This window comes from Anguilla rostrata, chromosome 11, assembly GCF_018555375.3.
Source record: "Anguilla rostrata isolate EN2019 chromosome 11, ASM1855537v3, whole genome shotgun sequence".
NCBI classification, from domain to species: Eukaryota; Metazoa; Chordata; class Actinopteri; order Anguilliformes; family Anguillidae; genus Anguilla; species Anguilla rostrata.
This window is the reverse complement of record NC_057943.1, coordinates 23,476,240-23,502,723: the sequence shown is the minus strand read 5'-3', so window position 1 is coordinate 23,502,723 and position 26,484 is coordinate 23,476,240. Positions and strand designations below refer to the sequence as shown.

At 40.7% G+C, this 26,484-nt stretch overlaps 1 protein-coding gene and 2 long non-coding RNA genes across 3 annotated transcripts; 2 read left to right on the top strand and 1 right to left on the bottom strand.

Moving 5' to 3' along the window:
- The first annotated feature begins 845 nt into the window (after window positions 1-845).
- LOC135235063 (solute carrier family 26 member 9-like) lies at window positions 846-15,641 on the top strand. The gene is made up of 20 exons (XM_064300262.1): window positions 846-2,091; window positions 3,324-3,493; window positions 3,748-3,887; window positions 5,119-5,229; window positions 5,411-5,586; window positions 6,247-6,411; window positions 6,919-7,071; window positions 8,456-8,538; window positions 8,977-9,124; window positions 9,701-9,814; window positions 10,241-10,318; window positions 10,494-10,589; window positions 11,065-11,171; window positions 11,566-11,635; window positions 11,833-11,925; window positions 12,111-12,236; window positions 12,671-12,916; window positions 13,695-13,749; window positions 14,547-14,683; window positions 15,621-15,641. Exons 2-20 carry the CDS (start codon window positions 3,369-3,371, stop codon window positions 15,639-15,641), a joined length of 2,244 nt encoding a protein of 747 aa, XP_064156332.1. The 5' UTR covers window positions 846-2,091; window positions 3,324-3,368.
- Window positions 15,642-15,891: 250 nt separating this feature from the next.
- On the top strand, window positions 15,892-16,860 carry LOC135234343 (uncharacterized). Its single transcript, XR_010324089.1, has 2 exons — window positions 15,892-16,029; window positions 16,409-16,860. It is a non-coding gene; the product is annotated as an uncharacterized LOC135234343 (long non-coding RNA).
- LOC135234344 (uncharacterized) lies at window positions 15,905-26,196 on the bottom strand. Its single transcript, XR_010324090.1, has 3 exons — window positions 25,866-26,196; window positions 21,987-22,066; window positions 15,905-16,041 (listed from the first exon to the last, which is right to left on the bottom strand). It is a non-coding gene; the product is annotated as an uncharacterized LOC135234344 (long non-coding RNA).
- Window positions 26,197-26,484: the final 288 nt, after the last annotated feature.

Below are 26,484 nucleotides of genomic sequence, written 5' to 3'. Positions count from 1 at the left end.
GAAAAGCGTAGCATACCCAAAACGAAAAAATACACTGTACCTTTAACACTCAGAATGACGCAACTTCGACTTTTTACCATAGACGCTTTAATAGATAACGCTAGGTTTGCGCGTTTGACGTTCGGTCAATTGGAGTGAATTTATTTAGAAATTGCCTTTAGGATTTTGGAAGATGGATTTTGCACTTTTCCCGGCACGACTAATTTAATTATGTTGTAAGAAATAGCACTATGCACGGTTCCTTAGCAGAATACATACGGAACGAATGTGGTAACGTCGTCAGTCACATACCATAATTCAGTGCAATGTACAAATCGCTAAAATGTTTATTGAAATAGAAAAAATAAACATCAAGTTTGCATAAGTTGTGCAAACTACTATAAAAAAAAAGTCAATGTGTGGTAGAAATGGCCTCAAACTACTGAACGACATAAGAAATAGAAAATCTTTGGGGGAAAATGTGAGTCTAACTCATCATGACCTCTACTTCCATCTAGTGGACATTATGGGTCATTCCGAGGTTCTTTCTGAATGGTCGATTTTTTGCTGGCAGTAATTATAAATGAGAAACATGTTTATTTATGTTTTTCTTTTTTTCTTTTTTCTTTTTTTAACCTTAATTTCCCCTGGTAGGTTTAAGAACTGAGAACGAGTTCTTTTCTTTTAAAGTGACAACCTGGGGAATCAAACGGTTTAAGGATTTGTATATAGCCATTCAGTCTGATGTAGTGGATGATTAAGTGTCCAGATGCAGAAAGCCACATTTTTGGGGAGGGGGTTCACCCAGACAACCAGGAGTACACCTGTACTTTTTCAAGAAATTCCACGACCCTTCACTTTAATCTCTTTCCGTTAATGACCTCAGTGAGTCAGGAGGACCTTGATTTAACGTCTTTGTTGGAATCTGCTACACAGTTCTACACAGTGAAGAAGGAATAATGCCTCCTATTATCCACTAACACTTCCTCTTTCAACAACCTAGTTTCCCCACAGCTCTCCCAACTATGAAGTGGGAATTCCATTGAAAGGTGGTGTTGATAGAGCAACATTTATCTGAGGCTAGACTATACGTTGCCCTGCAGGACACAGCTCACAGTCACAGTCAGCTCAGGCATAGTTCACATTAGGGCACACCACTATTTGACTGATACAGACAGCTTGGCCAAGACTCCTGCTTTCACTTTTGAGATCAGGTCACCTACAGGGATGCTTAATACATTCTCCTAGGGGGCATGTTCAAAGCTGAGGTACAGCATCTAAGATGAAATCATATCTCAGTTTACTTTCCTTGAGACCTCTGAGCTGTCTCCCCCTTGAGGCATAGGAGTTCATTAGGCCTATGTGACAACAATTACTATTAAATTAAACTCCCTTGACAAATCAGTCAAGTAGCAGAAATTGACTGCTCTCTCTTTCACCATTAGCAACTCTGAATTTGGCTGTACGTCATACATAAATATTCACCCTTACCATAGCTATACACTAGTATTCATGCTTATCATAGCAGCTTAAGGGAGACATCTACACTAAATCCTCTCCTGTTGCTGTTTATTCCCAGTTCCTGTTCATCTAATCTTATTAAAAGAAAGCCTGTATCTCCTTATTGCAGGTACAGCCTGTACCAGTTTCCCAATTTACAATATATGTACAGATGTTTCTGTGTGAAAGATTTATGGGGGTGTCAGCAGAAGGGTGTCCTTCCATATCCTGCCACACATCATATAAAATCCTGCTTGGATTTCCCTTCCCTCCCAAGAATGTATTTATAATCTTGAAAACATTAAATGCTTATTTAGCTACAGCATGGAAGTGCTGTCTTCACCCAAATCCTGTTCTCTTTGTAGTATTATAGTTTCTCTGTAATGTTACATCTTCAGTTCTCTGTTACAGTATGCAGGTAAGTGTGGTGAATGGCCTCAGTCAGGTTTTCCTCCAATGAAAAAACTGACAAGGTTGTTCCTGGAAGCCACTCCCATGGGTGATGGTGTGGACCCTTCCATGGTATAAGAGCAATAATTGGCTCTAGCTAGTAGGAGCTGTGTGTGGCCATTAGATAGGTAATGACCTCTGGCAATTCAGTCTCACAATAAGGTAAGTCATAAAATTTCTGTCAATTTGAAGCTGATGTGATTTGACTACTTTAAAAAGTGCAATTGTGATGATCGTTAAGTGTAGAAGTTTGTGTAAACGATGAACGTGTATAATAAAGGGAGCTAGGAATAATTTTGACCCTCAGCTATAGCAGAATTGTTTTCTATTTTTATGATTTATATATAAAATAGTTTAATGATCCACTTTTCTATATATAGATGCACGTAATATGTAGTATTTATGAGTAATGCACTGAACATAACTGCTCTTATTACATTAACTATGTGCGTATATAATCTGCAGTATAATTGGAATCCATTTTAATCTTTCAACTGACATGATGATTCTCTAAGAACAAATTGATACTGAACATTTTGGTAATTTTTGCCACTGTTTTGATTGTCATTGCATTCTGCGTTTCATTCAGTGCATTTTTTTGTCTGGATTTAAGGTGAGTGGGTCTGGCGTGTTTCAATATCGCTGAGACCATGTTGTTATCACAGTTTGCTTGGAGTGATACTGTACCAGCTCCTTTCAAGGTCAGATAAGGAACCACTGGGTGACAACATAGGAAACTGGCACTGAAGCAGAGGGGCTTAACATCTCTCGTAATGAAATGAAGGGATATCATTAAAAAACATGATGGTCCCTGTTTTTTTTTTAATTTTAAACCTAATGTGCACGTTGCATGACGTTCCAATGTGCCGCTGCTTGTACTTCATTGCGGATTTTTTTGAAGACGTGGCAGAAACATGGCTTCTTCATTTTTGGCAGTTCTTAAATTAAGCATTTACAGGCACCCTCTAAATATCAAGCAGTGGCTATATCAGGGCTGGGCATTTCCATTCCATCAGTTACCCTGGCTCGGTTAGATACTTAGTTATATTTATATAGCTTTGCTTTTTCACATGCAGATTAAAACAACATTTCATACATGTACAAAAGAACAGTTTTCATACAGTTATCAATTTGTTTTAAAACAAATCTAAAATGTCAATAAACAAATTACTGGGCTGCTTAAATAAGAACAAAAGTTGGCATGACATTCAAAAATGATTTTTTCCTCCTTGCTTACCTCAGACCTATAATGAGTTACACTGCCAAGTCCTGCGGAGGCTGCAGAAATCATACAATTCATTTAGCATGTTGCCCAGGCACAATTCTGCAAATCGACTGAATTCACAGTGTCTGAATGCTTAATAAATGTGTTTCTGTGTACCTCTTGTGGCCAGTGCTACCACCTGGCCTTCCTGACTGGCTCCTGATTGGCTGGCGTCATGCATCAAAACTACCCTCGCTATGTGATTGACAGGCCGGCCTACTCCTTACCTGTCTTTGACGAGGAGTTTGACAAGAAGAGCCGGAGTTTCCCAGTGGGAGAGAAAGTGAAGAAGTTCTTCCGGTACGGTCACTGTTCAGGACCTCACATTGATCACTCCGATGTTCAAGGGGATTTTCTGACATTGAGAGCATACAGGAAATGAACATTGTTCTACAATAAATTACCAGAGAGAAGATATACTTAGACAAGATTTTTGTATTACATTTGTACTCTTATTTTGTACTGCAAATTCTAAGAGGTTTAAGCAGGAGGAAACGCGCTGTTTAAAATCAGGTGAGGTGAGTGATGATTCTTTGATTATCTGTGTGGATCAGGTGTTCCCAGGCCCGTCTGAAGTCGCTGCTCTTCAGACATCTACCTGTGCTCACCTGGCTTCCCAAGTACAAGGTGAAGCAGAACCTGTTATTTGATGCCATCAGTGGGGTCAGCGCAGGAACCATCCAGGTTCCCCAAGGTCTGTCTCCTCCCTATGATCGGCGATTGTGTGGCCATCGCTCATATTTGGGAACTACAGAGTCATTTGGCCTCATTCGCAAAACATGTATGATCAGGTCTGAATTGGAAACTGTGCTTAAGAGTGTTTATATGAATGAATATAAAAAAAAATATTATCTGAATTTGTTCTTTGGTGCAATGAAAATCTATGTGTTTTCTGAAACATGAGTAAAGGTATATATACTATGCAGAAGAGGTTTCTGTTTAGAATGTTTTCTATTTATTTATGTAAAGTCAATTTCCAAATAGTTACAGGCGTTGCTAACAATAGTTACATGCTAACAATACAATGTTTGTCAGCAAATTTCTTGGCAAAAAAGGCTATTGATTTTTACATCATTAACTAAATAACCTGAATAACAGAGGTTATCTGAATAACCTCCTTGTTTTCAATTTGTTTTCTGTTTCATTATTTTTCTATTTATTTCAATTTCAGTTAAGTTTTTGGTAGTTTTAAGAGCAGGTTTGCTAGTTTTAGTTTATATTTTGTTTTTTCAAAAACCTTTAAAACTTTCTATCGCAGTTCACGATAATGTTTTTCACACCTAGTTTTTGTCTTGGTTTTAGTTCGCAATAATGACCTTGTCAGGAACACACATAATTAATTTTATCTACTAATAAAAGTGACTGATGGTGATGATTGATGACGATATATAAAGACTTAGAAGTGTGCAGTCATATCCAACACTTAGCAATGGTGTATTTGTTGCTTTTAGATTACTTGGCTAATTGAGAGAGTGCGTCTCTTGGGACCACGCAGACATGCTTGCAGTGAGCAATAAATGGCTGATATTTGCACAGGACCCTGAAGTCAGCATGCCTTTTATGGGGCTGCTAGTGTGTTTCTATATGCTAGTCAACATGAACAGGCACACGCATTCAGTTGACAAACAATTGGTATTCATAATTTGACACACCTGGGATATGCAGAAAATCAAAGGCCTGCGCATGTTTCATGAATCCCACATTGGGGTTTGAAAGGAGCTTTTTTTAAAGAACAGAAGTGGGAAGAATTTATGAAAAGTTTTGTGAATGAGGCCCATTATGTCATTGTGGAAGGGAGTTGCACGTGTCGCTGTGCGATGGATGACAATCCAGGACTCACTCACGCTTGGAGTTTCGTAGTTTTGTGCTCTGGTGCATGCTGGGAAGGTTTACCAGTTGGTGGTCCTTCTTTCTTCCTTCTCTAGGCATGGCCTTTGCCCTGCTGGCCAACCTACCTCCGGTCAATGGGCTGTACTCCTCCTTTTTCCCCCTCATCCCTTATTTCTTCATGGGCACTGCCCATCAGATGGTACCTGGTAAGTCTCAGAGTATGGGAATCACTCCAATCAAGCTGTATAACACCAACCTGAATGGAACATAGTGCATTTTTTAGGCACACAAAATACACATATTAAAAATATGTTGTGTATTTGTTGTATTTATGCTTTTTGCCATGTTAGTTTTAGTGTGTGATGGTAAAGTGTGCTCTCTACTCAGGGACTTTTGCTGTACTTAGCATTATGGTTGGCATGGTGTGCCTGGACCTGGCACCTGCTTCCGACTTCACGCACTTCAATGCCACCCTCAATGCCACCGTGGTGGATGAGGCGAGGATGGGCCAGGTCAGGCTGGGCATCTCAGGCACTCTGGCCTGCCTCACAGCAATCATACAGGTACTGGAGCTACCACACAAACACAAGCTCCATTAAAAATGCCCTGAGACCTGAACACCAAGGTGAAATCATACAGGTACTGGAGCTACCACACAAACACAATCTACATTAAAAAACACCCTGAGACCTGAACACCAAGGTGAAATCATACAGGTACTAGATGTACTGTTTCATGTGAAGAAAATCTGACATAATTATGTATATATCCTGAGACTGGAATTCTGAAGATATCCTGAGACCTGAACAAGGGAACTGAAATCTCCCATGCGTGTCCAATACAAAACTCAGAGATGAGACAAGACCTGCCTTAAATAATTATGTTAAACAACTTTGACCCTTCAAGCACCAGTAAAATCTGTGGAGATAACTGACATTTTTCAAGTGAAATATTTATGGTTCATCAATATTCAAAGCAAAAATTCTTATATGAATTATTCATGATTGTGCTTTCTGATTTGTGACATATTCTCAAGATCCTGCCGGAGTTCATGGGATGTGTTTAGCTGTTCAGTACTGTGTGCCACCTTGGTGTGAATTGTGAAAAGCACCATATCATTGTTTTTCTAATTTCATCAGCATCTCCCCTCTCTCTCTCTCCTTAGCTGCATTTCTCCCCCCTGTCTCTCCTTACCAGCATCTCTCCTCTCAAACTCTTTTCAGATCGGCCTGGGCCTGATGCAGTTTGGCTTTGTGGCCATCTACCTGTCCGAGTCCTTCGTCAGGGGCTTCATGACAGCGGCGGGGCTGCAGATTCTCATCTCTGTGCTGAAGTACATTTTTGGCATCAGCGTGCCCCCCTTTAGCGGACCCCTGGCCACCATCTACGTGAGCCCCCCCCTCCCCCCGCGTTCTCCTCGCCCCGCCTCACCTGCATTCACACAGGAGCATGTTCTCTGTCTCATTGTGCTCTCGTGTCAAGTTTAAGGTTCTGTTTTGTTTGTTGATAATGATGTTGGCTTAATTAAGATGGAGGCATTTCATCATAGATAATGAGGCAACGTCTATGACATTTATTAAAACAAACTGTAACAAAATTCAAATGAATTGTAGCAGAAATATTGTGAATTTACTTGTTCTCTTGGCATCCTCCTCTTTAGCAGCCATTACCCCTCTGATAAAAAGTTTGAATTTGTTAGCTAATGTTTGCCTTGCTGAATTCACCTCTGGTACAATAGTTATTGACCTGCACAAGAATATGCAGCACACAGCAGTTTATAGTACACAGCACATATGCATACTCCGGTAAAAATGTTGAACTTACTTTGTCTGGTAAATGATATTTGCAGGAACATGAATCTCCATCATTACAAGGCATGATGGCCTCTGTTTCAGACCCTGGTGGACATTTTCAGAGGCCTGCCCCACACTAATGTGGCATCGCTGGTCTTTGCTTTGGTCAGCAGCGCGGTTCTCATCCTGGTGAAGGAGCTGAACGCACACTATCGGCACAAGCTGCCCTTCCCCATCCCCATGGAGATCGTCATAGTGAGTGACATGTACCCATGCACGTGCACACACACACACTCTCTCTCACACACACACAAACACTCTCTCACACACACACACACACACTCTCTCACACACACACACACACACACACACTCTCTCTCACACACACACACACACACACACGCACACACACGCACACACACTCTCTCTCTCACACACACACACACACACACACACTCTCTCACACACACACAGGCATGCAGACATATACATGCACACCCCCGCATGCCCACCCACACTAAGGTATGCATCATATTATCTTCTCACACAAATTCAGATTTCCTATCTGAGTCTCATTGTACCATACCATTGCGTGAATGTGGCTCTGCTGCATCCTGGCTTGGTCGTACTCTGTAGACAAAATTTCTAATTCCCAGGGTACAGAACTTTATTAGTCACCAGGGTACTGAGAAACAGAATAAATATTATCTGGTGTCTGGGAAGCTAGCGGTGGTTGCCCTTTTTTGACCCAGTTCTGGTATTTATTTGGTTGTTTTGCTGATTTGTTTCTGTTTTCCAAATTTGGCTTAGTGGAGAGCAGCCTGGGGAAACAAAAAGAAAAAAAGCTTTGTTAAAATTAGATGACATTCATCCGGCTCCCTTTGTCATCGTTGCACTGATTTCATTTGCTGTAAAATCACTTTCTTTATCAGCAGGGCACTTGCCCTTACATAAAGAAATCAGTCTCATCTCTTGAAGCTTGAATATTCAACTCAATACTGAAAATGTTCAATTTCTCTGTGTTCATTATTTAATAGTTTTGTCATTTAATTAGCTTCTTTATGTATTTATTTGTAATTGAATTGTAGTAGCTTTGAGTGGCATTGACCCTTTCCAATATCTTAATTTAGACATAATATAAACAAAAACATTTTTCGATTTTTATGATGCTTAACTTTACTCTGCCCTTCATTTTCTTGTTTGAAAGGAATTTTATGCATTTTGCCCTTTTCATTTAGACATCAATCTCTATTGAGTGCATTGCCCACAGCAGAGCATTATTTTGTTGCTGGTTCATATATTTTATTGGCGTGCATCCTCTTCTCTGTTATGCTCTTTCTGTTTCTCGGAATACATTTTTACTTCTCTCAATATTACAGGTTGATGCAATACTTATTTTTCTGTTTCAAGTGGTTACGTTTGACCTTGCCACATTTTCATTATCAGAGGCTGCTCTACTGCAAGACTATCCAATGCCTTACTCTTGTTTTTCTGTATCGCATATTCATATTGGAACATAAAAATGCATTGCAAGAGTAGCCATTATAGTATCACTCAACAGTCTTGAATGTGAATCGATGATGACTGTTACATCCCCAGCAGTGAATGCATGCCTCCCCCCCTTCTGCCCCCTGCTCAGGTTGTAGTGGCAACAGCCATCTCTGGCCCCCTGGACATGCCTAAAAAGTACCACATGGATATCGTCGGGGAGATTCCCCTGGGGTGAGAGACAGCCAAAGCTAACTTCACACTGTTATATTGAGTTTTGCTTTTATTTGAGTGGTATGCTGCTGTAGTTTCATTTTTTTATCAGGTTTTTGCGCACACCATTTCAAAGATGCTTTACACAAAAATAGGACCAAAGGAAAACACTGCGCCTGAACCCCCAGAAAGCAAGGTGAACTCCTCAGTGGGGAGATGTCTCAGGAGGAACCCCTTCTCCTGTTACTAAATTATTTATTTTCAAAACAGAAGAGTATCTTACCTCGCTTATATTTTTACACACTATCCATTTAAAATGCTGGTTGCTGTACTGAAGCAACTCCGGGAGAATACCATACTTAATGGTACAACAGCAGTGCCCTACCTGGGATTTGAACCTCTTTGAACCTAGTTCCCTGACCATTGTATCACACCTCCACTGTATCCCCTCTCCACCAGATTCCCCACCCCCATCTTACCAACAGTGAGCCAGTGGGAGGATATGCTGAGCACAGCCTTTTCCCTGGCGATTGTGGGCTACGTCATCAACCTAGCCATGGGCCGGACACTGGCAGCCAAGCACGGCTATGACGTGGACCCCAATCAGGTACGAGAAGGAAGAGGAAGGAATGAGACAGGAAAGGCATGACCCCAGAATATATTGACAAAACACTAAGCTCTGCAATCTTCTTAACTCTGAACTAGAGGGTCAGGGGTCAGAAAGTAAAGTCCTGCCATGACCCAGGTGATTGGAACAAAATACTGAGGTGGACTTTCACTTTCTGAACCTGCTCTGCTCTGATGATTCTGTACTCTCTGCCACTGAAGCTGAAAGGCTTCAGTTTGATGTGTCTTATAAATATATCTGAAAAGTAAAATACCGTGGCAATGTTTTGTATTGCAGTTTAGCACTGGAAAATACAGTTGCCAACTGGAACCATTTGTCCTTAGAAAAGATATTACAGCCACTTAGCATAATGTAATATTAAACACATTTAACCCCTTATGAAAAAGATCACATGTGAAAAGAAAATGTCTCTAGAACAATATTGGTCATCAGACTGCTTAATTAATGAGACTTGAGCCATGGAATGAACTGTGACCAGCTTAGGCCTGTCTTTCCCCCATATGGACCAATGCCTCAGTGTGCTGTGGCCATGTCCCTGTGATCGTCTCTGTGCAGGAGATGCTGGCTCTGGGCTGCAGCAACTTCCTTGGGTCCTTTTTTAAGATCCATGTCATCTGCTGTGCCTTGTCTGTCACACTGGCTGTGGACAGTGCTGGGGGTGCCTCGCAGGTAATCTCCTCTCTGTGCCCCCTTAGGGTACAGACCTCACCCTCATAAAGATTTGGGGGTCAGCTAAACATCCCAACAAAGACATAAAAAATCCTTTGTCATAACACGTGACAGCTGAAGGATAAGTTCTGCAAATATGATTAAAGAATATTCTACTGCATTGTAAAATGAACTTCAACTGATCCCTTGAACCACCGTTGACAATGGCAGCTTGTTTTGTCAAATGACTACTTTGCTGATGGTTTCCATAATTTTGGTAATGCATGTACTGGACCCAGTATAATGACAATTTGTGAGCATGGTAATCACAGTTACACAGTAGTATTTTTAATTCTCTGCTAGATCATGTGGTTGTCACAATACATACACGTCCTCCCATAACAATGACAGTCAGAATGAGCCCAATGCCTGCCTCCTCTTTCACAGTTTGCCAGTCTGTGTGTGATGCTGGTGGTGATGGTCACCATGCTGGCTTTGGGAGCTTACCTCCAGCCGCTACCCAAGGTAGGGGACCTTCTTTATCACATCCTAAATCAACTCGGAATTCAGAAAGCAAGTGTAGGCTAAGCTCAGTCAAGTTTGTAAGGACTTGCAAGGATTATAAGGGCTGAGATCATGTGACTTGCAGTGCTAAGATGCACTGCATGCCGGAATGACCTTTGTCCCCCACCCTTCACAGTCTGTGCTTGGAGCGCTCATTGCGGTCAACCTGAAAAACACTTTGCTGCAGCTCTCTGATCCCTACTACCTGTGGAAAAAGAACAAGTTGGATTGCGTGAGTCCAACGCAGAACACACAAAAGCTATTCATTTAGCTATGCCAGATTGAAAATTATTTGTAATCGATTCATTTATAACATTAGAATTGTATAACATCAGAATTATTTGTATGGCCTTGTGTATGGATATATTCAGTGCACAAATATGATGCTGATACCGCAATATGTACTTGTGCCATGTTGCCTTTTTATTCGAACAAACCTTGTAATACCGGTTAGAAGTGCTGTAGAGTGAACATGCTGTATAAGAGCTGTACACTTTAAAAGGGATGCATGTTGCTTCTGTTTTACATTGAGAAAGGGATTTCAGACATTTCTGTGAATCATTTATTCAGTTATCCAGAGTGAGACATTACATCAACTCAACAGCTTAAAGCCCATATGGAATCAGTGAAACTGTACTTTGTCAGAATTGATTTAATGACAAACATTTTTTCCTTGTCTCACTGCCCACCCCCTCCTCCTGGACCAGTGCGTTTGGGTGGTGTCCTTCTTGGCCACATTCTTCCTCAGCTTGCCATATGGCGTGGCCATCGGCGTTAGCTTCTCCATCCTTGTGGTCATTTTCCAGACACAGTTGTGAGTGGGCTTATTCTTTCCTGTTTTTTCCCCTACTTCCTGCAGCGCATGTAATCAGCACCTAAAAGTTGTTTATGAAAAGTGAATCGCCAACTTTATAACTTTATTATTGCTGAATATCAGTATATAGTACACAATGAAACATTGGTTTTTGTGTTGATTGACAACAACCTGCATGCTGATGAATTATTCAAGAGAGCAGTGAACTGTAGTTAACAAAGTGCACTCGAAGGCAGACAGATTTCCCAAAGGGCTATTTTCAGGACTGAATATTTCACTCATTAGGATTCAGGACCTTGAACTGTTTTACAGTGTCTGTTCATTACAATAATGGGGATATGATAGTGTGAAGCACCAGTGCTCACATTTTTGTTCATTGCTGTGTTCCTTGCAGCCGCAATGGATCAGAGACGGCGCAGATTATGGGCACTAACCTCTACAGGAACCCCAAGGTGTACAGCAAGGTAAACGATTTAAGCGTACATGGACTGGCAATATAGTAAAAAAAGCTATTCAGCAACACTACTGGAGATGCAAAAGTTGATGTGATGTTATTGTTCATTTCTTATTGATGTTAAATGTCTGAAAAGGTGCTCCATTGGCTTGGAGTCTTCAGAGTCCTGACTGAGTAATTTTGATGTGCTGTATTCAACCCCCCTAGGTAAAGTTCGTTGAGGGTGTGAAAATAGTCAACTACTGCTCCCCCCTCTACTTTGCCAACGTGGAGATTTTCCGCCGAAAAGTCATCAAAAAGGTATGGTCTACCGGAGGAGATCGATGGATTGGTGATAGTGAGTCAGGCCCCCAGCTGAGCTATGGCACCATACCTGACCCATGAGGCTTCCGTGAATCGACATTTTTGCGTAGGTGGACCAAGGCTAATGTGGGTGTTGCTGGGGCTTTGGTCAATATTTGTGCCGTTTTTGTGTGTTTGCACAGACCGAGTTGGACCCAGGCAAGCTGCTGCTGGCCAGGAAGAAGTTTCTGAAAAAACAGCAGAAGGAAAAGGAGGAGAAGAAGAAGGCCACTAGAAAGCGGCAGATTAGTATTGTTCCCCAAACCTTGGTCAGTATGATATAGTTCCCAGTCAAATCATTGTTTAACTTAACCAGAGATGAGATATGTGAATGTGGGAGTAGTTTCTGTTATTTTTATTTTTACATTTATTTTTAAGGTACACTTCAACATGACAATTCTGTTTATAACCTTACTTGAAAGCCCTAAATTACATAAGTTAAATTTTTTTTTTAAACATTAAAACCTCACATTAGTAACATAATGTCTTAACTAATACATTTGTCTTCTTAAATAAAAAGTTATTTGAAGTTGAAGACTAAGCTATGACACAGTTAAGGCAGTGACACCCTCTCTTGCCTACCCTGACCATATGTTTTTGGTAGCTAAGGCAACATTTGCCTGGGCTGCCTGGCTTGATTAATCAGGTCTAGAACTATTGATTAGTTTGGCTGATGGTTTGAATCCCTCCCCCATATTCTCAGACAACTTCTAAGCTGGAGCTGCAGAATGACTTTGACATCACTAGTGAAAATGGCACCAGAAAGTCCAGCCTGCCTACATCTTACATCAACTACCACGGTGATATGGCTAATCTAGGCGATGACCAGAACCAGGCCTGTGATTCGCCTGTCACCATGGAGCCCCGCCCCCCGCCCTTCCACACGCTCATTCTGGACCTGGCTGGGGTTTGCTTTGTTGACCTCATGGGCATCAAGGTGCTGACCAAGGTGGGTTTGCTTAGTCACACTGCACTTCTGTGACATCCCCTTGCAATGTTCAGAGGAAAATGATGTTGATATTTTTTCATCAAAAGTACCATGTGTACATTGTAGCACTTAATTAACAAGCAAGAAATAAACAAAATTTGACAATATGTCAAAGCTTATTAGTCAAATGCACATAAGCATTGTAACAACCAATAAATATTTAAACAAATACGTCTAACAGTGTTAAAGGGGTGAAGTGATCATTGGTGCCCTTGTTCTTTTTCTGTCATTGCTCAGTGACATAAAACTCAATTTTCAATGGGTTGGTGCTTTAACTGCTAACTGGTAAAGGCCACTGCTGCATTTACCTTGTCAATGTCTTAGGTTCTCTGCTGTACTTACACACAGGCTTTACAATCTGTAGAGCCAGTGAGAACACAGGCTTTTGTTTCTAGCAATCACCCTGGCCCAAATAACTAATTAACTTTCCATACCCACGCAGGTCACCCCACAGAGTAGCCCATGGCAAACTGATTCATATAAAGACACGAGAACAATTTAAAACTGTCATTCAAGAGCAATTTTTCATTCGTAGTAATTAGCTGTAGAGTATGATCTCATAAATGGCTTTGCTAGTTAAATCATTTAGAAAAGTTGGTATGAGATCCAGAAACAGATATTGACCTCTTTGCTCATCTCTGTTTCAGGTTCAAACATTGAGAATAGATAGACTGAATGTTCTGTTTTAGTCATCAAATGTTCAATTTTACTGTTAGCCCTTCTTGCTGTCTCTGTACAGATGAGCTCCAGTTATAAGATGTTGGGGATACGTCTGTATCTGGCCAATGTTCAAGGTAAGACTGATATCCCTTGGTTCTGCCTTTCTGAAGGGTGACATCTGCTTGAGGGCTGATTAAGCTGTTGCCAAGGTAACAGGATTGAACCAAACCTGCAGCGGTCAGTGCTTAGTCACTCCATCTGTGATGGACAGTTTTGGGAGATAAAAGAGAAAAGAGCAAAAGAGCGGTTAATGGTTAATTAGAGAATCTTCTGTGCCATTGGGTAATTTTTTCCTGCTTCCTTCTGGGATCATGGCTTCAAACATATCAAGGAAGTGGCTCATTTAGATTTTATGTGACCCAGTGATGTGATTTTAGTTACTTCTTTTATTTTAGTAGCTCAAATTAGAAAAATTAATTCATTGTGACGATTATTGCTGCCACACCTACTGTATCTTCCAAGTTAAACACAAAGGGATATTGTTTTGCTACACAATCACGCACCCACACTCACACACATGCACACACGCACACACACACCTTGCTATGTCCAGGTTCTTGGAGAACAACAACAATTTGTAATTATGAAAAACATTCCAGAAACTGGTTCACCTGCCAATCTCACTGATATCATGGTGCTGATAAAAATCTAAATGTTTTGGTCATTTCACCTTTCATCACAGTCTAGTTCAATGTAGTCTGGAAGAGACTGAAATGTTTCCTTTTCCTTGACAAAATAAAGTTGCAGGGATTTGCAGCAACATTCAAGACTTGATTGTTCACCGCATTTCTCAGTGCTTCTTTCTGAAATGAAAAAAACGGGTGTTTTCTTGTCTCATACCCCCACTCAACTGTGACCGTGCTGTGTGCAGCCCAGGTGTACGAGGAGCTGGAGATGGGAGGGGTGTTTGAGGAAGGAGGCATCGCTCACAGTGACCTCTTCCCCTCCGTCCATGATGCCATCCTCTTTGCTCAGGAGAGAACGAGGGGCACTGAGAATATGTATAAGGCAAGCATAATTTTAGGCCCTGCCACTATTGCCCTTCTGCTTTACCCACGGTGCACTGCACATGCTCACTGTCCACTGAACTGGTGCTTTTCTCATTTATGCAAGAAAGCAGAAGCTTGAATCTAGATGTGAACACTGGTAGGGATGTGAAGCACAATTTCTATATTTCATATTTCAGTTGGACAGCATTACCACAGTGTTCCGGGTTCTCAAGTCTTTTTTTTCTGGGCTAACCAGATAGTTAAGGAAAAACACAGGCTCCTCAGAGTATTCTCTGTGTAAGAATAAAAATATGAAACTATAAATTATGAATGAGGCGCTCCTTTAAATCATAGGAATCTAAACATGATGATTTAGAGTGACTGATGTGACCTTTATTTTGGTGTTTGGTCTGGTTCTGAAGGCTGGGTGGTTTATATATCCTACATAGTGTTCTCCCCCTAGATTTGGGACTATCTCTGAACTCTGACGACCTCTTGGCCCCTTTATTTTGCAATTGTGATCAGTTTTTTAAATATAAAAATGAAGAAAACAAACCCATGAACCACAAGCCCATAACAATGCATTATGTTTGACATTGAAATTGAAAAGTGAGTGACAGGTTGTGAGATATAGACAGTGAGTGGGAATAAGAGAGGTGCAGAGGTGGGGGAGGGAGAGAGTGCGAGAGAGAGAGAGAGAGTGTGAGAGGGCAGAGCAGAAACAGGGCATGTTTTCTGCTGAGGTTTCTCTCCCTCTCCCTCCCTCTGTTTGCCTTCCCCACTTCACCTTCTGCTGTCTTATCTGAGGAAGTAAACAGTCTGCTCCCAGGAGAAATCACAGAATAGAACCCTGGGTAAAACCGAATTTGGCAACGGCAGGAAAATTTGCTTTTCAGAAAAACTGCCATCTGCAAGGGGTCACTTTGTGGACTGCCTGTCTGCTATTTTCTGGGCAGAAAGTGACGAGTTCAGATTGATCACCTTTTGAGGGGTCTGGAAATAATTTTTTAAGTTTTTGCCAAATTTAATAGTTTGAAGGTTTGTTTCTTTTTTTCCTTCTGGAAAATGTCCATTGTGAAGTGTGTGTGAGAACCACTTAGTATTTGGTGCTTTACAAAAACAAAGAGAGAGTGATTGATTGATAGTGTATTCAATCTTTATATTGGTTCATACAAGTGACTGACAGTGATTGACAGCCCCCAATAGCCCTGCCCTGCCCATTATGTGGTTTATGATCCCCCACTCTTCCAGCATTGCTGTCTGCATACGGGAGTGAACAGCCTGCGTCTCTGTGGTTTGCAGGCAGGGAGAGAGCAGCAGGAGCTGGCCTTCGACATTCAGGAGGAGGAGAAGGACCTGGAGCAGGTATCCTTCCATCTGACACACACAAACATCCCTCTTTAAGCAATTTAAGCAGTTTATATTTATTCTTATGTTAAGAAACAACAGTTAATTTGTAACCAGAACAAATATTGGGTAAAGTAGTTGCTTGACTAAAGGATCTAGACGCCAGTAAAATTTGCGTAGATTACAGACGTTTTTATTTATTTTTTTTTTACAAGAAACATCCATTCTCACAAATATTCAGAGCAAATTCTTTCACCTGATTGTATGTTTTGGTCAGTAACAGGTTTCTTCTCAGGGATGTGCAGGGGTGTTTTCAAAATCTACTGCTGTAGTATATTACATGATAATAATATATTGACAATCAGCCAGATTTGCCAAATTGTCCCTCTTTTGACAGGAGCTGTTTTGAATATGGTGCCAAACTCCTTTGTTCAAAGCCTATACAGTAGGAACATCAATGGACTAGGAATAAATGGAGAACAGGCTGCCTTGCGAAGATCAATCATGTGAAGACTAATTACAATGCCCCCACCAATTTACAAGTGGCCATTTTGCTTTTCTGAATGAGATTATTAAAATTCACATTCCTGGATTATGTTACATTACAAAAAAAAAATCTTATGTAAACCACGGAACCCATGGTACTTTGCGATTTGAATTATTACTCAGTTCTTCCATTAAGATATGATGGCACTGGCTTTAGGGTTGATAGTTGTAAAGAGCCGATGATCAATTTTTAAAAATGAATATGTTGTATACCTTGATCATTGAGAAAGCTTTAAAATGGCATGTGTACTTAAACTGTACAAGAATAACTGTATGTAAATAAACCAAAACAGAGAAAGATAAGGTTCAGCATTTTATCTGTTTACCTTCTGTCTATGAAATTGTTTCAGGAAACTGGTGGAGGTGACACAATTCTTGCTACATGTACTTGTTAATGATTTAAACACAGGGAACAAATATTTGTTCTCCGTGTTTAAATCAATTAACACTCCTTACTTTTATCCTGAAATAGGAAAGAATTATTTGAATTGTGATGAGTAACAGCACACTGCTGAATAGGAAGGTATTTTTATGCAAATGAGTCCTGATATGGACTTGGCAAATTTATTATCACAAGCTTACCATGAGGTATCACTGGGCAAACAGCTACAGTGCGGTTTAAGTTTGGTTTTCCATTACCAAAACAAACATGTGTGAGAATAAGTGAAGCTCACATACATGCTTGGGTTCAGTGTCTGTGTTGTCAAATGAAAAAAATTGCAGATCTGTCCGAACACAAACATATAACTGTCACAGTTGCCAGAGAGACATGCAACCCATTCCAGGCAAGAGAATACCTTTAACACCTTTAAAGTCAGAATTCTTGTATTGATGGGACTCACATAAAAAGATGTGGCTGCAGAAGTGAGTTTTGCCACAAGTACACAATGAAGAAACTCTAAGCAAGTTCATCAGATGACTTTAATATCCATAGGTACACTATATAACCCAACGTACAGTGCATGGGCACCCGTTGCTCTGGGGCTGTTTTTTTATGGTTTTGATTGGTCCAAAATTCAATGATGCTTATTGTAGCTCCACCCATTATGTGGTTCATGAAAGCTCACTCTCTCATCACAATTTTGGACTGCATTCTGTTAGCTGCTTCAAGGTCAAAGCTACTGTCTCCTAATTTCTGTAGATTTTTTGAGATAAAAAAAGAAAAATATATAATCAACAACAATATCCTGAAAGGTGCAAAAGCACTTTGGTTAAAGGTAAAGGCACTTGCCATTTACTGTTCAGAATACTTGACCCAATTTGTCATGAGAAACCATACTGTAGACCACTCGTGTACAGACTGTCATTGTGTGCAATGGAAATATCATATACACACCCCAGGGTGTCTTACATAAAGAAAATAAAAAAAAACTGCCATCCTGTCTCACTGGGTCAGCAACATTTCACCTCAGTATCCACTATCCAGCCCAGTGGTTGTCCATCTTCCTATGATAGAAATCAAATTGGTGATTTGGGGAAACTTGGAAAGGAGGGAGTGTTTGGTTGTGGTGGTCGTAGTAGTTTGATGGATCCAGAACTGTGAATTGAATACAAAATGTGATTGCGAGTTAAATTCAGCATCTTTTAAACAGGAGATGGAAGCCACAATCAGGGCACAGATCCTGAGGGAGACACAGGTCCTAAATCCAGTATGATGTTAGTTTGCGCATGCTGGATTACAATGAGCATTATAACTTAGTTAGAATTCAGCATCGTGTGCTCTGCACTCCAGAGGGGGTGATACTGCACTGCCGGGCCCCAAAGGCCATATCTGATACGAGCTTGTGTGGGACAACAGAAGGCCTATGTGTAATTTTTCTCAGAAGATATTTGCCCCGGACCAGGATGTGACTGTTTGTTTGCTACTTCAATTATAACTGAGCATCTTCGCTGATGATACAGATGGCTGGTGATAGCTCTGCCCCTTCCAGCCCTGTGACTGAATGGAATATAAAGTGCATATAAAATGCTTCTCCCTTTGCACACAGTGAAATGTTAGGTTAACCACCACAGACTAAAAAAAAAAAAGAAAGACAGACATTACCCTTTATATAACCCTTAATGATCTCTGTAGTAAATAAACAGTGATGACATCAGAACCGGTTTATTACCATGACTATTTCAGAAATTAATGCACTACAATAAGATACAATAAATGTTTGCGCTCGTGCAATTCATTCTAAAAATTTCCGAACTATGGATATTATTGTTTTGTATCTCACACTTTCTCAATCTGGCAATCTTTCATCTTCTTCTTCTACAACTCATTTACCACATTTATTAATGTTAGTCTTAACATCAACCGACTGATATAAATGCTTTGTTAAGCGCTAATATGCACATCGCATGCTTTAGGGTTACAAAAAACCCCGCCATCGGTAATTCATCTTGGTGTCAGGCGGTGGTGCGCGAACAGCAATAAAACACGAGCGAAGGGGAACGGTGAGGGAGCGAGGGACGGCGTCGGAAGTAAGCGCAGCTGCAGAAGTGCTGATTGAACCCGTATGTTGCCGGAGCGCGGGTTCTGTAATTAACGCGCGGGGCTCGCGCGGCTGCAGCTGCGGTGGAGAGCGCCGGCCCGGGCCGTCCCGTCCCTGCAGAGCCCTCAGCCCTCGCGTCGGAGGAGCCCTGCATCAGCATTTTACCGCATCTCCCTTTCCTCAGCCTCATTGTTTTGTTATACAGCGCATTACCCTATTTATTTATTTTTTTTGCGTTGATTATATTGGCCGTGCTGAATCTTCTGGGCTCCTTGCATGGTATAAATCATCGTTAGCAGATGTTTTGCTCACACGTAATGAGGCTAAAACCACCACCGAACCCCCCTCCAAAAAAAGACAAATGACTAAATCTATTACTTTTTTAGACCCAACAACTTTTAGAAGGTTCAAAATTGTACACTGTTCACATACACTGACTGTTCCATTCCTTTTGGAGGCAGACCTCCAGCTAAAGTGAATCATGCTCGTCAATGACAGAAGACAGAGCAAAGAGGTAGGGAGGAACTTCTGCCTTATTGATCTGACATTGAGTGTTCAATGTGTCGTGCTTGATGGAGGCTTAATCCGCAGAACAGTGCTTTTAAAACATTTAGAGCAATGGAGCGAACAGCATTCAGCTGTCTGTACGAGATGGACTTTCCAGTCTGAAAAATGCCCCCGTCGTAAAACTTTGGTGAGTGGGTCAGACTCTTTCTCTGTTAAATTTTTAAAACAAAAGGAAGGACTGGAGAGAGCCTTAGCAGTGAAAAAATCACTGCTTTTGCTTGGAAAGCACAGTACAGACCCTGTTTTTAAAAATCTTTATTAGTAACTGGCAAATGTGTAAAAGAACATTGTTTGGCTACCTGTAGGGACTCCAGTCTGCTAGTGTCTGTCTGGAGATTAACCTCTTTTTCTAATGCTTTTCCCCCATATTGTCCCAATTTTGAATTACACATGTTATTTGCCAGCCATGTCAGTGCTGTCAGTCATTGCAGCAATGATGCAATATCAATTCAGGAAAGCTCAGGCAAACTCGTCAAAAAAAAACGTCAAGCTACCTTTTCTTTTCAAACCACAGACAACAAGAAAACTTGCACAGTGACCAGTTAGGGTCATTGGTGAGTGATGAGAGAGAGAGAGGTCATGTGTGGTCACTGAATTAAGACGAGACACAGTGGGGCAAACACAGCAGATCCCACTGGCCTGGGGGCCTAAGGGATCCATCCTCTTGGTCACCGTGGCACCACTGTGGTGACACTCTCACCCAAGAGAGTTTACCAAGGATGTACCAGAGAGGACGAGAACCAAGAGGGAGCAGAGCTGCTGGATTTCCTGTCTGCATGAACTACAACATTACGCAGAGGTAATATTCTATTTTTCATGGGAGCCAATATGATTTAATAAAATCTTTGCACAAGATAACTATTTTGCTCACAAACAAAAAGTCACATGTTTGGATTAGTTGATTATTCCTACCTAGTCAGTCAAGAAAATTATTAGAACGTAACAATAAGTTTGTTTTGTGAATATTATTGAATCGTTGAATGACATATTGAACTACAATCTGACTACTCCACTCTCCATTGATTTCCAGTATCACGTTAGTTCCATCTCCGTTTTTGGATGCTCTCTGGTTCTGATGTTTAAATCGATGACACCTCTCCAGTCCCTACTGAATCTTACTTGCAAACTGTACTGGCTGTAACCACTTCTGTACCAAAGGAATAGGGGACAAAAGATACATTCACACCTGAACACAACCAGCAAAATGTTTGCTTGGCTGGTTGCCTAGGCTTCATGTTTGGTGGTGTGCTGTGATTGGCGATTTTGTTTTGGGGGGGGGGAAACAACAGAAATAATTCAAGATACTACAACCATGGACACAGAAGGCATACAGCAAGTAACCAAATATCTGTAACAGCCAAGTAGAAAACAAAAAAAAAAATTATACCAGGAATTATGACTAATGAGGTGACATGAAACTCCTTGATAATAAAAAATAAATCTCTAGTCATTATAATGAACAACCTGAGAGTCTCTCATGTGAAAATCTGAGGCTGCAGAGTGCTTCATGTTGCACCAAACATGTTGCAGTCAGACCTGTCAAAAAGCTGCATTCTGTGATAAATTATTCCTTGGTTAATTATCCGATTTAAATGCCACAAATATAAGAATAGCTAATTGCTCATGTTCCTCACATAAAATTACTTGATGTACTGTAATTAGACCCTCACTTTTAGAGCCTTTAATTAAACCTTGACTGTCTTTTCTATATTGGAGAAGCAATCATTTAATACTTCTTGGACAGTGGTTTGAGCCTTTGATATCCATTTTGAATGAGATATTTGTATTTTATCATTTTAAATGATTTCATATGATATTCAACAGATATTTCTACAGTGAGAAATGCTACATTCTTTCAATAACTTCCCAGTTCGGAAATGTCAGTACAACAATTAATTACACGGCAGAACCACACCAAAAAACCTAAATAAATAAATAATCACACGTATTCACAGTCTGGACATAACAATACACACCATTATTAGACAGTGTTGTCTTTTGACATTACCTCCACGTTGACAACGAGGAGCCTAAGGAATTTCACAGAGGCAGGTGCAAATGGCTGAGCGTATTGGCATTCCTTCCGCACGACTGGATTCATGAAGCTATTAAGCAGACTTTCTGAGATGCACAGTTACCCACCTGGTTCCTATCCCCACCACCCCGCTCCCCCCGACAGGAGAATGTTGAACCATGGGTAATTACAGAGCTTCCTGTGGCCATCGGCTTTAATTGGGAGCTGTGGGAGCCAACCACATTCTGATACATTTTTTTTTGCGCATTTCATTTCTCCCTGGAAACATCTTAATAGTTTCATAGTGCACCTCTCTCTCATACCTTTGGTACCAGCAGAGTCTCAGAGGAGCAGCAGATTAATCTTACCTTTTGTGGACTTTATTCCAGGCTCTTTGAATACTTTAGAAGGCTTTCTTCTTCCCCCCGAACGAACAGTCAGATGTTCTCTGTAACAGATGGCTTGAATTAGTCTGTAAAGAACATTTAAAAAAAAAGGATGGCTCCCTTCTGTTAAAAGTTGCATCTTTGCTGGAGCACATAAAATGTCTATGTCTATACAGAACATGCATTTTAGTCCACTTCACTTGGAGGGTTTAGTCTTTAAGCTGCAAGGAACTGCCAAGAGTATCAGCAGGAGCTAAGTTATTATTCTGGTATTAAAAAACATTTAACGGCAGCCTCAACACATGGCTCCATACATGCAAAAAAGGATTATTCAAGCATTAGAGCTGCTGGGGCGCTCATACAAGCAAAATGTTTCACCGCATTTATCTACATTCCATTATGGGCACTTATCTCAAGGCACTGTGAGTTCCTCAGTGCAAAACCTGGATTTTATAGGTACCGTTAAAAAACAATGGTAACAGATCGGTATACTCATAAATATCTCGCAGCAATGAAAGGTAACTGTGAAACAAACAAACAGAGGCATTTGTGGCAACAAGCTGTTGTCTTGAGATTGGACTTCGGGTCATGAAAATTGAGTGATTGAGTTGATCCACGCTTTGGGTTTCTGCTTGTGTTGTGGGTAAAGTTAAAAACATAAATCAGTGTGACAGAAAGCGAGTAGGGATTTAGCTCAAACTGCTTTTAACATCTCTTTTTTTGCTATAATGAATTTTATGCCAGGGTAGGGCCACCGGGACTGAGACAGATGCCCCAGGGCCACACACAGGCTCAGGGGAAACTATGCTAATTGCACAGGGACTGCGGATGCCGCCGGTCCATTAACAATGAGGTGGACGACGGTATCAAATAAGGACAGCGCATTAATCGCATTAAGAGACCAGCATAATTACATTTATTTAGCACAGTATAAATCAAGTGCCAGCTGAACCATACATCCCATTTGTGGCTGCGGTTCAACCCGCATCTGGGCCATTAGAATTATTGCAAGCGCTGAATTGTTGACTAAAAAATTTCTGCCGCGGCTCGAGCCTCTAAATATATCCGCGATTGTTCTGCCATAAAAAAAACACACTATGCAGTGAAATGCATCGCTTTGACCTTTCATTAAAATGGGGGTCCAAATTTGTGGCACTTAAATAAATAACGAGCTGACGGCAATATTGCATTACCATTCCCAAATTGGATGTGGGCAGAAGTCTGGCTTTAATGGGATGAGAAGCGTCTCAATTTCTCCGTGCCTCAGATTGAAAGAGCACCCGAAACGACTCAATGTATTTGGAATAAAAAAATGGCAGACTGACATTGATCAACAGGACCAATTAATCTTCTGAATATGAACAGGGAGGACTTGTGCCGTGGCTATTTGTGATATGTATCGTGCTTGATTTCACCCACACACAAGTTTTACTGGGAGGAGGTCGTAAATCTTGCTTGTGCCGGCGATACAGCAGAAAGGGTCGGCTGGATGCACTTTGTTTACGGACTTGCTCTGGGATATCTGGCTACTAAAGGCTAATATTAATTAATGCTGTCGATAGTTCCTGAGTAATTAAACATTCTGAGAATACCCTGGTGATTAATTAAAGCATAGAATTGAGGAGGCTGCTTCTGGTTAAAGGATGGTTAATTACTTAACATCCAATTAAGCTACAGGCTCATGCTTGGTGCAATGTACTATTTAATTTGTTTCCATTTGGCTGCGAGCTAGAGAAGGGATTAGCCAGTTGTTCGGCTAAATTTTCCCTTTTGTTGTAATTTTGTTCTTTGGAAATTACATTAATCGTAGACTCGATTTGTGTTCTCATGCCCTGTGAATATCACTCAAAAACCTTTTCTAGATAGCTGATTAATAAACATTTGTTGATGTGATAAGATGCATTGCTATATCATCTGAAGTGCACATTTAATTAAAATAAATAATTCTGATAAAACTGATACTTGGTCTCTGGGAGCCCAATCTGAACTACAACTACAGAACATTACACTTTAAGGTAGCATGTTCTTAAACAAGGGCCAATACAATGACAAGTTTATTATAATTAAAAAAATATTTCTAAATTTCAAAATGTTATTGTTATTATTATTTTGGATTTTTTTTTGTACTTTCTTGCATGTCCTAGCAAAATGTTATTCAAACGACAAACAATAAGCCCTATTGAAATCATTTTCATGATGTACAGTTTCTCTCTGCAAAATGAGTTTGAGTCTTTAGTAAGGCATTTGTTTGTCTCCCAGACATCTTGTTCAGTGTTGCAAGGTCCATTGTTTTCCTGCCCAACTAGGCTACTTTCAAGATGGAATTTGGTTGGTGAACAATAATAATACAACAAATTACCAGTTGTGGTTTTCAGGGCTAGCTTTACATTGTCAGACAGTGTGCGACACACCAAATTATATGTCCATCTGTAAAACTGGAATTTTTAATCGCATTTGGTTTGCACTGAACATTGCACCGGACATTGCACATTGCCAAAAAGCTCCACTTCAATATCATCAGACATTAAACCTTCTTCCAGAAATTCTCAGAGTGTCACATGGCTTCTGGAAAACTGCAGATATGACTGACTGCTGGCCTTTCTCAGAAGTGGCCTCCATCTAGCCACATTACAAAAGTGACCACATCTGTAGCAGTTGTTGATCTCTGGACAGTTTCCCATTTCAGCCAGTGAGTGCTGCCAGTCTGTCAGTGTTGCAGCTGGCCTCTTGGTCATCTCTATTACAATTGCCATGATGCCCAGTTTTTCTAGTTTGTTAAAAATAATAGTGTACCTAGGAAGGGTCAAAGTTTTGGCAACCTTTTTATAACCATCTCCAGCTTTTTGCCTCGTAACACTTTCAATTTTAAATTCATAGGCAGTTCCTTGGTCATCAGGGCAGTGTGGCAGACACAATTGAACACAGGTGGATTTGAAATCAACATAGATGGGCCTTGTTAACAAATTTAGGGCCAGATTTACAAGACCTTTAGCATGTGATGTGCAAAACCTTTTACCACATGTAAAACTAAACTAACACAACCACTGATTGGTGCAAAACCAATACCATGACCAGTCATTGGTCATGCGATTGCTTTTGCCTGTGCCAAAAGGTATAATGGAATAGATTTATTGTTAAATACACACTAAAATTTCCAGCATTAAGTCAACTCAATAGTGACCATACATACTTTGTAAGAGTTGAGTTAACACTGAACATTTTACTGTGTACTCATCAATTAAATCAATTTTAGGCTTTTGTTTTTAATATGATTCTGAAGGCATACATTTAGCATTTTGACATTATAGAAAGTTACTTATATAGGAATAGAAAAAATTCAATTTAAATATATTCAAATTTCAGCTTTCTTAAGGCACTGTCCATCTGTGACATTGTGCATTACAAATTAGGGTGCCCGGCTAATCATAGAGGCGTTATGTTTGGTTCTTAACCTATGCTAGCCTAATGCTAATCGGAGGCAGGTTCTCCATCTGAACTTTGCTGAAGAATTAAACAACTAAAGACCTCACTTTCCAGTGGGTATAAGCACATAAAATGTCACTGGAAAGGAGACACATTACGGACCCTACAGTCAATGTGCAGCCTTGCACGTTAGGTGTACACACGTGCTGCATTGTAATAGTCTAGTCTCCAATACCTCTAGGCTATTTCCTTGTCAGCAAGGTCCGACGATTCGCTCGTTCAGTCTACGCTCATGTGTTCATTAATAATGGTTGGTCCAGCGGGAGGGTTTATCTGCTGTCAACGATTATAATTAAAGGGCGAAAGAGGCTGGAAACAAGCACAAGCTCCAGAGAAAGCCCCCCACCACTCAGGCTTGGAGAGTCCTTATCCGCTTACCAGCGTCTGAAAGGGAGAGCCTGGGCTGAACAACAGCGTCAACATACAAAGGTTGAAAAACTCATCGTGGGCTTCACGGTTTGTTGCTGTACTAAACTTAGCTGATTTTTGAGCGAGGATCCGTCTAAGCACTGCCGTCTGCTCGTCCAGCCCGCAAATGCTGGACAACCCTCTTGCACGTCGTTAATTAATTCGATTTATTCATTATTTTGGCTAATGGCACTTGCTTTAGTTTAGCGTCCTGGCAACCACAGTGGATATTGAAAAATGTTAATTAGGTGGTGCGTCGCACTTTTTTATATTCAGTTCCAGGCTGTCAGGCTTTTGATGTGGGGATTGATTCCTAGGGTGTCAGTGTCACATCCCCACACACCCGAACAACAGTGTTCTTCAGCTGTTTCTTCCTGGGGGCTGTATTTATTTTTTAAAAACGACACACAACCTTGTATCCCTGCAGCCACTTCGTTACACCTTCTACCCTACAATTAGGAGACTGTATATCTTACTTTTAGTTCCTTGTACCTCACATAGCTTCTTTCATCATTGTATGAGGTATATGCGTAAATTTTGACAGTGCAGTGTTTACACTAAAACCAGTTACGATTACACGCTTCATCCA